The sequence below is a fragment of the Condylura cristata genome, unplaced genomic scaffold (genome assembly GCF_000260355.1).
Source record: "Condylura cristata isolate star-nosed mole 26May11 unplaced genomic scaffold, ConCri1.0 scaffold00006, whole genome shotgun sequence".
Classification (NCBI taxonomy): Eukaryota; Metazoa; Chordata; class Mammalia; order Eulipotyphla; family Talpidae; genus Condylura; species Condylura cristata.
Window position 1 is genome coordinate 4,579,969 of NW_004567107.1, and position 16,209 is coordinate 4,596,177.

The 16,209-nt window shown below is 63.6% G+C and overlaps 1 protein-coding gene across 1 annotated transcript in view; it reads left to right on the forward strand.

Moving 5' to 3' along the window:
* Window positions 1–16,209, forward strand: part of FAM102A (family with sequence similarity 102, member A) — a 29,193-nt gene that overhangs the window by 10,153 nt on the left and 2,831 nt on the right. Inside the window, exons 2-10 of the mRNA XM_004677295.2 lie at window positions 9,227–9,347; window positions 9,524–9,553; window positions 11,482–11,598; window positions 12,581–12,627; window positions 12,755–12,912; window positions 14,221–14,325; window positions 14,401–14,596; window positions 14,990–15,111; window positions 15,195–15,264. Of these exons, the coding sequence (XP_004677352.1) occupies window positions 9,227–9,347; window positions 9,524–9,553; window positions 11,482–11,598; window positions 12,581–12,627; window positions 12,755–12,912; window positions 14,221–14,325; window positions 14,401–14,596; window positions 14,990–15,111; window positions 15,195–15,264 (966 nt within the window). The remainder of the gene's footprint in view (window positions 1–9,226; window positions 9,348–9,523; window positions 9,554–11,481; window positions 11,599–12,580; window positions 12,628–12,754; window positions 12,913–14,220; window positions 14,326–14,400; window positions 14,597–14,989; window positions 15,112–15,194; window positions 15,265–16,209) is intronic.

The following is a 16,209-nucleotide window of genomic DNA, read 5'->3' on the forward strand; positions in this document are numbered from 1 at the left end:
TATAGTTTAGGATTCTGAGGGCAGATCACAGCCTTCCTGCCCACCTCGGGTAGGCGACCTCTGTGCTCTGGGCCTCAGTGTGCCGGAGAGGACGCGCCTACCTCCTGTGCGAGGGTGAGCTCCAGGTCGGCCGGGAGCTGGCCGCTTGAGCCCCTGCGACCGCTTCTCAGGGCCCTGGACTGCGCGTGGCCTTGGTGTGTCTGGCCCAGGGCCACGCCCCAGCGACCCCATCTTTAGTGCAGGCCTGGTCTCAAGGCCACCGCTGCCCTCATGTTGGCACTTTGTGAAGAGTCAGCCCACGTGGGGAACACGGATGCCACAGTCCTCGAGGGTGTCCCCCGCAGTTCAGCACGTGGGGGATGGGCCTGAGCTCCTGCCGGGGGTTGGTGGTGCAGGCCACCCCACCTCCTGGGGGACCTGAGGATTCGCTGTGGAGTGGGGTGTTTGTGCCTGCAGGGAGCCCATGTTTGAGCAGCACCTGGCACATGGGAGGGTACCTGGCGCTTGGGCCAGAACGGGCCTTCGGATCCCTCAGCGGCCTGCTCCCCTCGGCTGCGTGTGCAGGAGAGAGGCCTGCTGCCTTCGCAGAGGGTGGCGGACACCGGCGCGGAGGAGGCTTGAGCCCCGGTGGGGCCTGGCTGCGGGCGCAGGAGTCCGGGAAGCCGGCACCCACCGCTAGGGCTTTTGTCCTGTCACGGGTGCTGGGCTGGCGAGCGGCAGGCCTCTGACACTGGCATCTTTGCTTCCCACCTGAGCTTCCTGCCAAGCTTCTCACGTTGGGGTGCCTGAAGCCTCCAGCGTGCTGTCCTTGGGGTACTTGTGTGGCCACGCGCCCACCCAGCCCGCCTGCCGATCCCAGGTCACCCTCAGGGCTCAGGTTGGCAGGGCAGAGCAGGGCCTGGGGTGGCCGGTGGCTCCCCCGAGCGCCCCAGCCGGGCAGAGTGCTTGGCTCTGGGACCCTCTTGCTGCCCCTTCCTGACGCGGGGGAGGCGGCGGGTGTCGGGCTGCAACAAGCGGCCCCTGTCGTGGCGCGATTGCTGGCAGGGCTCATTGCTGCTGGGACGCCACGTTGGCCACGTCTCAGGATAGTGGCCACGTCTCAGGATAGAGGCGCTGCCGCCCGCAGCCCAGGGGCGGGCTGGCCCCGGGGGCCCTCCCCAGGCGCTGTGCTCTCCTCTTCTGGGAAGCGCAGGCAGATGTTGTCGATTTAAATTGTTTCCTTATTAGACTTTTGCCTCTCCCGCCCGGGCTGAGCCTGGGCTGAGTTTCATCAGCTGGGAGCCTTGTCCTGGATTGCATCACCTCGGCCACTGCCTCCTGCAGGAGCCTGGCCAAGGGCTGGAGATAACGGGGTGGGCATAGGTGGGCGCTGTGGCAGCCCTGGGGCCTGGGGGCCGGGGGGTCAGGGAGGCTTTATGTGATGAGCCTGGCTCTGGTTACTGCTCGTTAGAGGGGCCGAAAGGGAGGAGCCCATGAGTACAGCGGTGGCTGGAGGTCCCTGGGGCCCCTCGGTTCTCGTGGGTGTGCCTCCCCCTTTAGTGGGTGCCCAGCTTCTGCCCAGTCACTTGGCAGCTTGTTTAAAAACTCCAGTCCAAGGCCTGCAGCCCTGGTCCTCAACCTAGGACAGTTTGGAACCCCAGGGGAGACATCTGGAAACTGGAGACATTTTGGTTGTCACAGCTGGGGGTGCCACTGGCACTGCTGAACACCTACACACCCATCGGCTCCCCCCCAAAAACCCCAGATGATCTGGCTCTAAGTGTCAGTAGCGCTGAGGTGGGGGAACCCCAGCCTGCAGAGTCTGCCCTTGCAGGGCCTGGGCATCTTTCGTGACAAGCCAGAGGGGTGATGAGTGTTGGCTGTGATTGAGCTGCTCCCGGCCAGGCTGGGGCAGGTGGTGGGTGCGCCCGTCGACAGGTGCCTGGGGCGTGCTGAGGGCGAGTCAGCGTCTGGCTGGCCCACTAACGCCCCTGATTTCCTTCTTCCTACCCCTGCCAGTGGGCCAGGCCTTTGCTCCCACTCCAGGGAGAGTCCTGCTGGCCCATGTGCTGCTGTGTGCAGTGACCTGTGGACTTGGCAGCCTGGCCAGGATGTGGCCTCCCTGCCCTGACCCTTGCCACCTGCGTGATGGAAACTGGCTCTGGATCCTGCTGTGCCTCCTGGCCGTGAGGCTGGTCCTGGCCGGGCGCTGCCAGCTGACCTCAGGAAACCCTGGGATGGCTCCTGCTGGGAGGAGGCTCCTGCAAGGATTCTTGAATTTCCCTCTGCGCTGCTGAAGCTGGTGGCTCTCTTCAGCTGGACCTGCCAGGCTTCACAGCCCTGAAGGCCTCTTCTATTTGCCAGGAACCAGGAGGAAGCACCTCTCCTCCCTAGTGTCCACTCACATGCTGCTTTTGAGGGACATGGGAACGAGCTGGCAAGCCACGTTGGGCAGCAACCAGCCCTGTTGCTCTTTGACTTTGGGCCCTCTCCGCTCCGTCCTGCTCTCTCTGACCTCTCTGACATCTGTAAAATAGGAACAATAATAGCTTGCAGGACTGTGGTAGAATTCCCATGGTCAACATATAACAGCTCAGTGGGCAGAACCTGATTTTACAGTAGACTGACCAAAGATGAGTGTGGGCAGGGGAGATGGCTCTAGAGCAGGCCCTGCACTGTGCCTCTGTCCAGGGCTCTGGGGAGATGGTGGCGGCCTGTGGGCAAGCGGCAGTTCCCCTCTGCATCTGGGGTGCAGCGTGGGGCCCTGTGGTAGCTGGCTGCCTTTTCTGACTCTTGGTGTGTGGCAGGACAGATGTGAGAAGATGCCTGTGGCCACAGCCCCCCATGCTGGCAGGACTCTGAGCAGGGGAGGAAGGGGCCGGGGTCCAGTGTAATGGGCAGTAATACCTATTATAGACAAAGAGGTTGAGGCTTCCTGAGATGGGCCTTACAGGGTCACCCCTCCAGCTGAGCCCACTCCTGGCCGTCTCGTGCCCCTTCCTGGGGCCTTCCCGTGCGGTCCCACTGCTGGGAGGTCTTCTCCCCGAATCTCCACACAGACGCGCCTCCAGCTTGGCCTCAGCCCAAGCAGGCCCCTGCTCCGTCCGGTGCGCTCTGTCCCCTTCCACTTCCTCAGAGGCTGGCAGCAGCGGTCAGTCACTTTCTGTGTGGTCTGTCTCCCGCTCACTGGGCCCCTCCCAGGGGGCCGCTCCCGCTGTGTCGCCTCACCACAGGCTTGCAGCTGCCCCCATAGTCAGTCTTTGTGGATGTGTGGTGGGGGGCTGGGGCCAGGGCCTCTCTGAGGGAGTTCTGTTGAGCTGAGCCCACTGGCCAGGTGGGGTGCTCTGCCCTTTTCAGGACAACCCAGAAATAGCCGAACCCTGCCTGTCATGGCCGCAGCGGGCTGCTGCGGGTGGAGCGCCAACCCGGCCCCTCTGGGCCTCTGCTGGCTAATTGTATGTTTTCAGGCTAAAAATGAAACTCCCTGAGCTGCCCTGGAAGCCCAGCCCCTGTAATGACCTGTCCAGGCAGCGAGGTGCTGGGGACTCACCCTGAAACCCAGCGGGGGGAGCCAGGGCCGTGGGCCTGTGACCTGGCGGACATGTCAGGGTGTGTGAGCCCCAGTCCTGAAGTGGGGACCTGGGGTGCTCCCTCTCCAGTCTCCGTCAGCCCTTCCAAGCTCATGTCCTACCCTGTTTCCACTTTGAATTTCAGTTGTAGAAATAATCCTGGTACAGAACCGCCTGCGGGCCTGCCCCGTGCCCTCCTGTCCAGGCCATTGTCCCCGCAGGTCGGCAGGTGGACCAGGCCGCCCAGGTGGCTTGGAAGGTTCCGGGCGCCCCACTGGGTCTTCCTTCCGCCATCTTTACAGCAGGGCGGGTGAGGGGCGGGCTGCATTTCCCTAGTGCTTGCTCACCCTGACCGTCGTCATCCTTGGCCACGTGGCGCTGTGTGCCGTCACCTTGCCACACTCCCTCTTGCTGAGACGGGGCTCCTGCACTCCTGTCGCTGGGGGCCCGGTGCAGCAGCCGCTGCTGCTCCAGGCTCGCCGGGTTGCAGTGTGGCTCCTCTCCTCTCTGAGATGGTGCAGACTCCCGGGAGTTCACTTCCTCCTCTGCCTGCACTAAGGTCGCATCTGACGCTTGTCCCGTGCCCTTGCCTACCCTGCCCTCCTCTCCCCAGGCCGGAGCTGCCTCCCTCACACGCCGCAGGGTCCCCACGTCGACCCCCTCCCCCTTGTTTTCCCGGGGCGCAGGGCCTCGTTCTCTGCTGTGGGGCTGACTGCCTGCCGGCTTCCAGCGGTGTCAGCCTCGTTCTGTCGGGCTCCTGCCACTGCCCGGCTCCAGCCCCCGATGGCAAGGCAAGGCTTTCCGTCCTGGCCACTGCTTCCGTCCCAGGGCCTTCAGCCGTACTTGGCACGTGGTAAACGCTTCATGGAAGGTTTTTGAGTGAATTAGAAGCCTTGGAATTTCCTGAAACCTGCCAGCTCCCACCTGGGCACATGCCCACCTGCCCCTCTCCCCTGGGCCCCCACCACTGACCGTGGGGACCTAGCTCCCTCGTCCAGAGGGGCCCAGAAGGCGTCAGCGGGGCTGGGCCTGGCTCTGGGTCGCCGGCTCTGCGCACTGATGGGCCTGGCTCCAGCAGTTCCGTCTGTGGGTGCGCTAGGCCACCCCCCTGACCCTCATCTGGAAGGTGGGCCGCCGAGCCTTCGACCTGGAAGAGCACCCATAGGTGGCACCCAGTGGGCCAGCAGGAAATGGCTGCAGCTGCAGTGTTTATTCTACCCCTGCTGTGATCTGGGTCAGGCTGCAAGTCCGCCCCCCCCCACCCCGGCATCCCCCTCCCCCATGGGAGTGGTGGGTTTAATAGTGTGTGTTTAGAGCCCTGTGGAAACTAGAGGGAGGCCCAGCGCCCAACCCTGGGCCCCGCCTGCCTCCCTTCCTGTTACCTGAGCCCCTGAGGACGCCCCATGGCTTTCTCTGGCCTGACCTGCTTAGCCCGCAGGAACCAGAACAGGCCCCGGGCTTCCTGCCTGGCATTCCCACAGCTCACAAAGGAGAAAACCCACAGTCGGTCAGCTTTTGTTCCAGACACTAATCCCAGCTCCTCTGGGTGCGTCTGCTTGCGCAGTAAACTTTCTTCCCAGATCTGCAGCAGCTGCTTTTACCTCCTGGGAGGGGTCAGAGTGGGAGGAAATCTGAGGGTCCACATGGGGACTGTGGTCACCCCTCGGTGTCCTCTTGCAAACTTGGGCATCTGACTGCCCTCCCCCTGCACCGTCATGCCGCTCTCTGCCTCTTCCCGAAGGCTTAGAGGCCTGAGCGAGACAGCCACTGTCAGACTCGCAGGCTGGCACTGGCCGACCCTCTGCCCGCCCTGCCTTGTGCGGTCAGGTGGCTGTTCTGTTAGGCAGTTTCTCGTGTGCTTACTGGCCATGTATAGCAGTCCTGTGGAGGAATGTCCAGGGAGGTCATTTGCCCATTTTTAAATGGAATTATTTGTCCTTATGTTACTGAAGCCGTAAGTGCTCCTATGTCCCTCATGTATGTAATTTGCAAGTCTTTTCCTTCATTCTGCGGGTTTTTCATTTTCTTGGTCGGGTTCTTCGCGTCACGTGTTCACTGCAGTCCGTCGCACCGCTGTGCCTGTTGTCGCCTGTACCTCCGGTGTCACCTAGGACACCAGCGCGTGAAGCTGACCCAGACTGCGCGCGACAGCCTGAGCTCTGAAGCTGAATTTACTGTATTTGGTGTGAGAAATGGACCCACTTCATCCTTGTGCATACTAACCCGGATGCCGGCACACCCAGCAACCTGTGCTGAGACTGCTCTTTCCCCTGCCGACACGCAGGGCGGGGATTTTCCCTGGACTCCGCCCCAGTCCATACCCTCTGTCGGTGGAGCCAGAACCGCACCTTTAGGGTCATGACGGCCCTGCAGGCTTTTTAAAGATGGTGGGACATCACTGCTCATTGTAAAGCAGTGTTCGCCCCGAGGTGCAGACCACGTAGCATGTCCCCGGTTTGCTCAGCTGCCATCACCACAGTCCCGGTGCGCCTCGCCCCTCCTCCCGACCCCTCTCCCGCTCCCTCCGGGTTATAATTGGCTGCTTTTGTTTGGGTTGTTGTGTTTTGTATTGTTTTTATTTTTTCCTTTATGTCTTACTTGGCTCCCTTTATTCCTCCTAGAAATGAAACCATCCAACACATTTCTTCCTTCTAACTTATTTCACTGAGCGTGGCCCCTTCGGGCTCCATCATGTTGCTGCGAATGGCACGAGCAGATGTTTGTGGGGGCTGAGGGTATTCCCCGCTGTCTGTACCCGTCTTGATCCGGGCGCCCACTTTCGGGCGTGTGGGTTGTGCCCGGTTTTACTGTCGTGACCAGGGCTGCGGCAAACACAGGAGTGCGGGTGTCCTTTGGAATCAGTGTTTTCGTGTCCTCTGGGCAGATACCCAGTGCCCTGGGCCTCTGGAAGCTCCATCTTTCGCAGTCTGAGGAAGCTCCACACCGTCCATAGCGGCGGGGCCGGCTTGCCCTCCCCCAGCCGCGCAGGAGAGCTGCTTCTCACCACGCCAACGCCAACGCTTGCTGTTGTTTAGCCACGCGGTTTTGAGATCAAGACGTGAATGCTTCAGTTACATACCTCTTTTTCTAGACTTTTTGACCATCTGGGTCCCTTGAGTTTCCACATAAAGGTTTAGGGTCAGTTTGTCAAATTTCTGCAAGGAAGCTTAGCTGAGGCCCAGATAGGGACGGTGTTGAATTTTTAGATCAATCTGGGAGTATTGTCTCCGCAGGGAGAGGAAATCTTCAGGTCTGACTGTGAGATGTCTTTCCCTCATTTAGATCTTCTTGAATTTCTTTCAGTAATGTTTTATGTTTCTTTTGCTGAATTTATTATTACATATTTTTCTTTTTTAGTGCTTACAGCTTGTATCCTGCACCCTTGACAAATTTGTGTATATTTTTTAAAAATTTATTTATTTATACAGAACTGGGGTACAGACCAGAGGTGCAAGTATAGTGAGAGGGTTCACCAGAGACAGAGTGGGGAGCAGATCAGGCAGATGTGCTGAAATCCACTGCCGAGGGGAGCAGTGGGGAGACTGGGGAGGTCTGCTGCGCCCTGGGGGCCCTCCCTGGCCGGGGACGGACTCATGCTGCGGTGGCTGCGGTGGCTGTGGCCAGCTGCGCAGTGCTGCTCTTCCACCTGTTGTGCCGGCAGGGAGGGCCCAGATCCGTGTATTGTAGTAGTTTTTCTTTAGTGGTTCCTTAGCCTTCTCCACAGAGAGTATCTGCCAGTAGTTTCGGTTCTTTCCACCACGATGTGTTTTTCTTGTTTGAGCTCCTCTTTCTCCTCCCACCAGAACGAAGCGCTCGCCTCCCTGGTCCGCGTGTCGGAACCAGACTGGCGTGGCGCTCGTGACTCCGCGGAGGGGTGAGAGTCGCTGCTGCGCCTCCTGTGGCGCCTGAGTCCCGGGTGCCAGCCCCGTCTGCCGGCCCCCGGGCCTCTCCCTTCCCAGCCTTTCTCTCTCGCCCCGCCCTTCTCTGTGTGTCCCCCGTCTTGGGGACACGGCGTTGCAGGAACTTGCCCTCCTAATCACGTGGGGCCTTGTGGTGACGGAGCCCCCCTAGATCCCGAGTCTTCATCAAATAAGACCCTCCCAGGCCGGAGCCTTCGTAGGCTCACCAGTGCCCGCCCGCCAGTGGGTGTCGGGCCTGCCCCTCCCGCGGGTGGCGAGGTCGAGCGGGAACAGCCACGGACGGGCTCCTCATGGCGGCCAAGGCTCAGCTCTCACCTGCTGAGGAAAGGGGAGCGCGCTCCCGCCTCACTCATGCTGCCCCCGGACTTTGAAAGTCACCCCCCCCCCCCCCCCAGCAGCTCCTCACTTTGGGCCTGAGCTTGACTGTCACTTCCCAGCCACCGGTCATCTCCCCTGACTCACCTTCCCTCCACCCTCTGCTGGTGACACTGAGCCACCTAGGGTGGCTGTCATTTGGTTAATAAAGATGGGGATGTGGGCTGGCCTGAGGACGATGGGGCTGGCACCTCTGGTGCATAGTGGGCACGCCAGGCCCCACAGCCCCAGAGACCTCCTGCCGCGCTCTCGTGCTGGGCTTGGCTGAGTGCTTGACTGTGGCAGACAGTCTTGGGCTCAACCCCTGCCTCGTTTCTCAGGAGTGGGGGCCGTTCTTGGAGGCTCGGTGCCCTCTGCTGTGGGAGAGGGTGGTGTCGTGCTGCCTCCAGTCCATGAAAAGCAAACAGGAGGTACCTGCTTTCGCTGACTCCCCACCCTCGGGCTCCTGGCAGCTGACCGGCTCCTGGGTCCCTGGGGTGTGGAGAGGTCACTTCCTCAGCTGTTTGCTTGGCGGTTCCTGTCAGGTGGGATGAGGCTGGAGATAAGACCTCTCCAGCTGCCCCTCCCTTCCGCGCCGGGTCCCTTCCTAAGCAGGCTGCTGGGGGTGTGGGGGGATGGGAGCTGGCAGGGCTGGGAAGCTGTCTCTGCTCCTCGCCACCCCCAGGCCCTCCAGCAGCTGGGAGAGGCTCAGGGGAGCTGCTCCCACTCACGCCCAGGCACGTGGTTGCCTCCCAGTGGTGGGTACACCGAGCTTTGGGCTTGGCTGTGCAGTGAGCATCCCAGGCCGGCCTCAGCCTCGCCCGCCATGGCAAGGGTCCTGCCTGTGGCTCTGGAGCCAGGCTGCCCGCGGGGCCTGCGGGACAGCTGCGGCTTCCACCCCGTGCGGGCTGGGGTAATGGTGGGGGCCCCCACCGCTGCTGGAAGTGCAGTCACGGATCTCCAGCCGGGAGCAGGCTGCACAGGTGCTTTTGCGTGCTCAGCTGGTGCCGCGTCGGTGGGTGAAGAGGGGGCTGCAGCCTGGGCCTCGGGGCTCAGGACTGGCTGGGCCTGGGACAGGTTCCCTAGCCTCGGCTCATGCTGGGTGAGGCAGCCACAGCCGCATTCCAGAGCAGAGGAGCAGGGAGCCCGGCTGAAGGAGGCCCCAGCCACAGGGCCGTGGGGGTGGGGTGGGGGCAGCTGTCCCCAGCCTGAACTCACCCTTATGCTTTTTTGGTTTTTATTAGGCATTTTTTGTTTTCACAGCACTTATGCAAGCACATTCTTGTTATGAAAATACAGTCACTTTGTGATACAAAGTGAAGAATGAGAGCTCCCCTCCCTGCAGCCCCCCCACCCCCCACGCCCTGGCCTCACTTAGGCTCACCTGCCCCATCTGGTCCCCAGGGAGGAGGTGCAGGAGAACTGTGTGCGGTGGCGGAGGAGGTTCACCTTCGTGTGTAAGATGAGCGCCAACCCGGCCACCGGCCTGCTGGACCCCTGCGTCTTCCGCGTGTCCGTGCGCAAGGTGAGGCCCGGCCGCAGTTGGGAGCCCGCAGCCTGTGCTGCGAGGCGTCTCGGCCCACCCCGGGTCTGCCCCCGGTCCCTGCCCTCCTCCCCTGGCAATTAGATTGGGGGGAACTGGGCAACCCCTGAGGTCCCTGGGATTCCTTGTCACCTGCTGCTGTGTCTGTCCCCGAACAGGAGCTGAAGGGCGGGAAGGCGTATTCCAAGGTAAGTGGGGCGGAGCCGCGGCGGGCGCATGGCTGGGCTGGGGCAGGCCGTGCCCGGGAGGGGCCCCCAGAAGGACCTGCGCAGCCTCCGTGGGAAGGAGCGTGTGGGGGAGTCCTGACCCCGTGTGGTGGAGAGGCAGCGTCTTCTCCACACGCCACATGTGGCAGGGAAGGAAGGCGCATTTCCACTCCCTTGCTCCCCAGACCCGCCCACCGCTTGACACCTCTGCGTCTTTGCGTATCTTCTGAGAAGCGACCGCGGGGGACACTGTCCTAGTGCAGAGCAGACCAGAGTGGACAAATGCACGCACAAGAGAGATGTGTGCTTCGGGCAGGGCGCTGTGCGCACATGGACATAGAACTCTTAAACGCACGGGAGGGCATTTAGAGTCCAGATAGACTCACCTTGGCTTTTTCATTCCTGGCACATCACAAGCATCTTTTCATGTCCCTGCAAATGTCTTTGTGCTTCCTAGCGGCCGCAGTGTCCTGTGGTGCTAGGTGACAGGGACTAGCTGGTCCCGCTGTTTCAGACCAGGGACTGCGGTCACCTTCCAGCTCACCCTTCAGCCCAGGGCTCTACACTCAGCCATTCCCACTGGGAGGTCGGGCGCGGCAGCTCTGCACAGGCCCCTGACTTCGATAGGCCTGCTCAGGCCTACACCCTTTGCTTCTCCCTGGGGACAGTGGGGCCCCCCTCAGCGCTGGGGGAGGTGGCCAGGGGACAGGTGGTGGCTCTGTCTGCCCCAAGGACCCCGCGGTGCCTCGCTTCACCCTGGTGGAGGCCTGTGCACCCATGTGCAGCGTGGCCCTTCCCACCAGCCTGAGCTCAGGAAGTGCCATAGATGGCCCAGTGCTTTGCCCTGGCCGGAGTGCGGACGTCAGCCCCCTCCAGCAGCAGGGCAGGGTGGCTGGAAGCGAGCTGCAGAAGGTGCTGTGAGGGTGGAAACCCCACCTCCCTCTGGTTCTCACAGGTGAGGACAGCTTTCCGCCAGGAGTGCCCGCAAACTGCTGGCCACCCCACCTCCGCCAGCTGAGTTAGGCCTACAGGCCCCTCCCTGCCCCTCCTGGTCAGACCCCACCCAGGCTTTGCCCCCATTACACTGAGGAGGAAACGGGCCCACCGAGGTGCCATGTGGGCCCCACCTCCAACCTTGGCTCTGCGGGTTAGCTGTGGGGGCCTTCCCTGAGCCTTTATGCCCATGTCTGCACGCCGGGTCAGAGTTGGCTGGCAGGGCTGTGGTCTGGACCCAAAGGTGCGTGCGCCTCTAAACCCTGCAGCAGAGACACACATTCAGCACATACTCCATAAATATCTTTAGTTGGTTTGGTTGTCCCCCAAGTCCCTAATGTAGCACCCCTCGCCATAGCCTCAGTTTCCCTCATTCCCAACCTTTTAGACTTGGCTCCCATCCAGGAGGCTTCTTGACTCATGCCTCCTGTTCCTCCCTCCCACCCTTTCCTCCTCTCTTGTCCCAGGGTCAGCCAGGAGTTCCCTCCTCGGCTCCCACGAGGGTCTTCTGTCCACCCTGCAGCGTGCCCCTCCCCTGGCCGCCTGTCCCCCCGCCATGCCAAGTTCCCACAGGCTTTCCCTCCTCCCTTGCCCACTGGCCTGGCGGCTCCCGACAGCACCGGCCTTGTTTCCTGGGGGACAATGTGTCTGTGTGACAGACAACAATGTTCTTTCATCTCAGACGCTGCCCCGGTGCATGCTGGGACGCGGCACAAAGGGTGCTTTGTGTGTCTAGGGGATGTGAGCTCCTGACTTTGCCACGTCGGAGCTGCCAGCCAGGGCCTCTGTCCTTGGGTGCTGGTTATGCAGCAGAGGTCTGGGCTGTGGGCGGGCCCAGGGACGTGCCTGCCGCTCCCTCCCGCGTCGCAGATTAACCCTGTGTGGCAGCCCTGCACCGTGTTCCTCTGTCCTTCCAGCTGGGCTTCGCCGACCTGAACCTGGCTGAGTTTGCAGGCTCGGGCTCCACAGGGCGCTGCTGCCTGCTAGAGGGCTACGACACGAAGAACACGCGCCAGGACAACTCCATCCTCAAGGTGCCGGCATCGCTGCCTCTCCCACCCCAGCTCTGGCAGAGGCCTGCCCCCGCCGGGAGGGTTGTTGGAAATGCAGGGTCTCAGCCTTGTGCGGGCAGTGAGAGGCCCTGTGGAGACATGGGCTCTCGGGTCAGGAAACCACCATCAGAGGCCTGGCATAGCCCCTGGCCTCAGTTTCCCCACCCACAGTTGGGGGCCGGGGCATGGAGGTTCTGTTGAGGTTCTGTTGAGCACCGGCATTTCCAAGTGCTCGCACCCCCTCACCCCGGGTGCTTAGGGGCGGCTTGTCCAGTGTTGTGACGGGCTGGAGCTGGGGTGGGAGAGCCGCAGACTCAGGACCCCAGGAGAGCTTGGCCCAGCTGGATGACTCCGTGCAGTCCTGCCTGCGGCCCCGCCTCACCCCTCACCACCAGCTGGAGCCCCCGTGTGTCCGTGAGAGAGAGGGGCCTCTTGTCCAGGGCCCGGTGGACCGAGACCACAGACACCGGCCGGCAGGTCCCTCCCCCTCTGCCCTCTTGGGTCAGACAAACCTGGCTGAGGAAGTCGTCCCAACCACCCCTCTGTGAATGACCCTGGTGGGGGCCGGGGGGTGTGTGCCCAGAGTAGGGGGAGCAGGAGGTGGTGGGCAGGGCTCTGGGGCCTCCTGGGCCCTCTGGTACCCCTTGCAGAGTGGGGTACAAGGTTGCAACTGTCACTTTAAAACCAGGACCCAGCAGAAGCTGCTTGGAAGCCCCTGAGATAGTGGCCCCCAGTCAGCTTGTCCCAGTGCCCCGAGGTGCAGCCTGGCGGAGTTGGGCAGAAAGGAGGCTCCTGGAGCCGCACTGCGCCCCCATCGGCTAGAGTTCGGGGGGCTCCGTTTTCCACAAGAGGAGATGGCTGCAGCAAGGCCCTGGGGCCTTGGACGGCCGTGCAGGGCGGACATGGGAGAACGGAGCCTGGTCTGGGTGCTGGGCACGGCGTGGTGAGCCTCCCTTTCCCACAGGTCACCATTGGGATGTTCCTGCTCTCTGGGGACCCCTGCTTCAAGACGTGAGTGCCGTCACTGCTGCCGGGGGCGGGGGGGCAGGCAGATATTGGCTCCGCCAGGCTCTGGGGCAACTGTCCTCATCAGCCCTGAGGGTGGGCCACTCCAGTCACACCCACCTGCCCTCTCCAGGCCGCCGTCCACTGCCAAGTCCATCTCCGTCCCAGGCCAGGACTCCTCCCTGCAGCTGACGTGTAAAGGTGGCGGGACCAGCAGCAGTGGCAAGAGCAACGCCAACTCCCTGACGGGGTCCCGGCCCCCCAAGGCCCGGCCCACCATCCTCAGCTCAGGTAGTGTGCCCAGCCACCATTGCTGAAGGCCGTCACCGCCACGGTGTGCCAGGGCCCCGCGGAGCCCCGGAGCAGGCCTGGCCGCGTGGCCGCGTGGGGGAGGCAGCGTCAGACATTCGGGCACGACGCCCACCGAGGAGGCGAGCGGGGGACCCTGTGCGCCCCTGCTCTGGTCCTCGCGCCGGTCTCCCCGTCCTCCCTGTGCGGGGGATCCGTGATGGAGCTGCACCCTTTGCTGGGGAAGGACTGAGCCCCACGTGCCTGAGGGGCTGCAGTTGGGGCCCCTCCTGGCGTCTAGTGCTCTGCAAGGGAAGCCGTTGCCCCAAGATGGGAGCTGCTTGGCTCCTGCGCCCTCCCAGGATGGGTCGGGCAGCGCAGAGCCGGGAGGCTGGCGGGGACCCTGATCTGTGCGGCCCCTCTGGTGCCTCCGGCTGGCGGTGTGCTCGGGCCGTCGGTCCTCTCCCCTCCAGTTTCCTGCGGACAGCAGGCCCGGAGCAGAGCGCTGGGTTCTTGCCTGCCCTGGCCCGAGAGCTCCACGCAGGGTGGGGGCCCTGGGTGCCCGTGCAGCCCTCCTCACACGGGGGCCTCGCGTGCCCCTCGGCGCCTGCCCTCCCTACAGCGCCACCCCGCTCTGCAGAGACCCTCCTGGGGACTTGGCAAGCCCAGTGACTGCAGGCCTGGGCATCAGCTGTGGGGGTGTGCCACCCCCACCCCGGCTGGGAGGGCGGGTGGGCGGGGACGCCCCGGCCCCGGGTGGACTGGATGGTGGCTTGTGCCTCTTGCAGGGGTGCTCAGAGTTTGTTTTCAAAATGGGCTCTTTGGGGACTTGGCCACTCCCTTGGCCTTATGTGGCGCTCCAGCTACTCTACCTCAGGCAGGTGCCTCGGCCATGAGGCCTGTGCTCCTGCCTTCCCTGTCTGGGAGGGGCTTTCCTGATGCCTCGTCTGACTTGGGGCGCCCACGAAGGCCACCTCCCCAGGGAAGCCTTCCCTGACCCAGACCTGGCCTGACCGCCAGCTGCACCGCAGTGGGGTCAGCGGGTCGCTCTTCCTCTCCCCTGGCCTGTGACCCCATCTCTAGCCCACGTCCCCAGTAGAGCCCCTCTGCAGGGCAGGGGCCCAAGGGCTGTCTTCAAACTGGACGCACTGGCCCAGAGGGTGAGCTGGGGCAGGCTACTGCACCCTGAACCTCAGATTTTCAGTCTGTTACAATGGAAATGCACAGTGCCTGACCCCAGCCCCAGTAAGCTGAGGAGACCACGAGGGGTGAGGGCGAGCCCCCAGTCACCCTGCCCTGCCTGCCTCCTAGGGGTGCCGGAGGAGCCCGACCAGAACCTGTCCAGCCCTGAGGAGGTGTTCCACTCTGGCCACTCCCGCAACTCCAGCTATGCCAGCCAGCAGTCCAGGGTCTCAGGTGAGTGGCCGCTGGGCCCGCCCTGGCTGTGCACATCCCCCGGCCCCCGGTCACGAGCCGCCGCCCGCCCGCCAGGCTGCAGCACGGAGCACTCGCGCTCCTCCAGTCTTTCGGACTTGACGCACCGGCGCAACACGTCCACCAGCAGCAGTGCCTCTGGCGGCCTCAGCATGGCTGTGGAGGGGCCCGAGGGCAGTGAGCGCGAGCACCGGCCCCCCGAGAAGCCACCACGGCCCCCGCGGCCCCCCCACCTGTCGGACCGCTCGTTTCGGTGAGTCCTGCTCTGTTCTGGAGGACAGACCTGGGGGGCTCCCCGAATCTCTGCGGCTTTGCCCACAGCACAGGGCACCAGGGACCGCTCCTCGGGCTGGCTGGTGACCAGGCCCCAGCTGATGTTCGCGAAGGCCGTGGCCTGGCCGCCAGTGCTCACGCCCACTTAGCGGCTGCCGTGTGGGGTCCAGCGTGTCCGTCCACAGCGCCCGTCAGGCTGGGGCTGGGCTTGCGGCCCTCCACGGCCTGGGGGAGCGGCCCTGGGCTGGCTGCTGAGCCTGCCGGAGCCTCTGTGTCCTCCGGGGAGGCCGGGGCGACGCGCCCCTGCCCCTCAGGGCCCCGTGAGGGCTCTAGCCTGAGCGCCATGCCTCACTGAGCCGCTGTCCCCCGACAGGCGCAAGAAAGACTCAGTGGAGAGCCACCCGACCTGGGTGGACGACACGCGTATCGACGCGGACGCCATCGTGGAGAAGATCGTGCAGAGCCAGGACTTCACGGACGGCAGCAACACAGAGGGTGCGCTGGCCGCGCGGGTGACCTGGGCACAGCCCCCGACACTGCCCCGCCCCACTCAGCCCCTTTCTCCCGTGTCCCCACAGATAGCAACCTCCGGCTGTTTGTGAGCCGCGACGGCTCCACCACGCTCAGTGGCATTCAGCTGGCCAACAGGTAGGGACGGGTCGGCGGGACCACACCGGGCAGCCGTTCGCACCGGCCTCCGAGTGCCATGCCTTGGCACCACGGGGCGACCTCAGCCTTGAACTTCTCCTTGGCGACGTCTCCTTGAATCTCAGTCTCCCCGTCCGTGCGGTGTGGCGCACACCACGTCACCCGGAGCCCGGGACAGGCCCTGCTGGTCGGCCCTTTGTTCTGGCCCCTCCTTTCCTTTCCTTCTAGAGCTGCAGCCCCTAAAAAATGCCTTCCTGCTGTTTATCGAGGACCCGCAGTGCAGCAGGCCCTGAGCTGAGTGCCGGGGAGACGGCCGTGAGCAGCACATTTCTGCCTGCTTCACGCTCGCTCGCGGGCCAGGGGTGGCAGGGCAGCCTGCTCGACCCCCTGAGGGCTGGCCTCATTTGCTTACGGCGCGTTTCTCGCTCTGCCCGGCTCGCTGAGTGAGCGTGTCAGTGAAGAGCTACCCTTGTGCAGAAGGCTTTGCGCCAGGCTCATGGGGCCTGGTGGGAAAGCACCATTGACACCCCCCAGGGACTTGGCAGGGTCCAGGGCCACCCCATGCTGCTCTGCCTACCCCTGCTGGCTGGGGCTTGGAATCGCACCACCAGCTCCCCACAGCCTCCAGGCTGACCTGTGTGGGCTGCGCGAGAGTAGTGGGCGTCCGAGGCTTGGACACCCCACCCTTCTGCCTCCCACAGATGATGAGACTGGTCCAGGAGGGATAAGCCCAACCTAGCAGACCGGCAGCAAGGTCTTAGCAGAGCTGTCTGCCAAGCCAAGAGTGTCCACCCCTGGGTAGACGTGGCCTCGGCCGGGAGGTGGCCCATCAGGCTCCCCTCCCTCCTGCGCCCTCTTGGCAAGCCTCACGACCCCGCTGTCTGTTTCTTCATCTGGCGGGGCTGGCACAGTGCCTGTGAGGACGAGGGCAGCACGGGCGAGGTG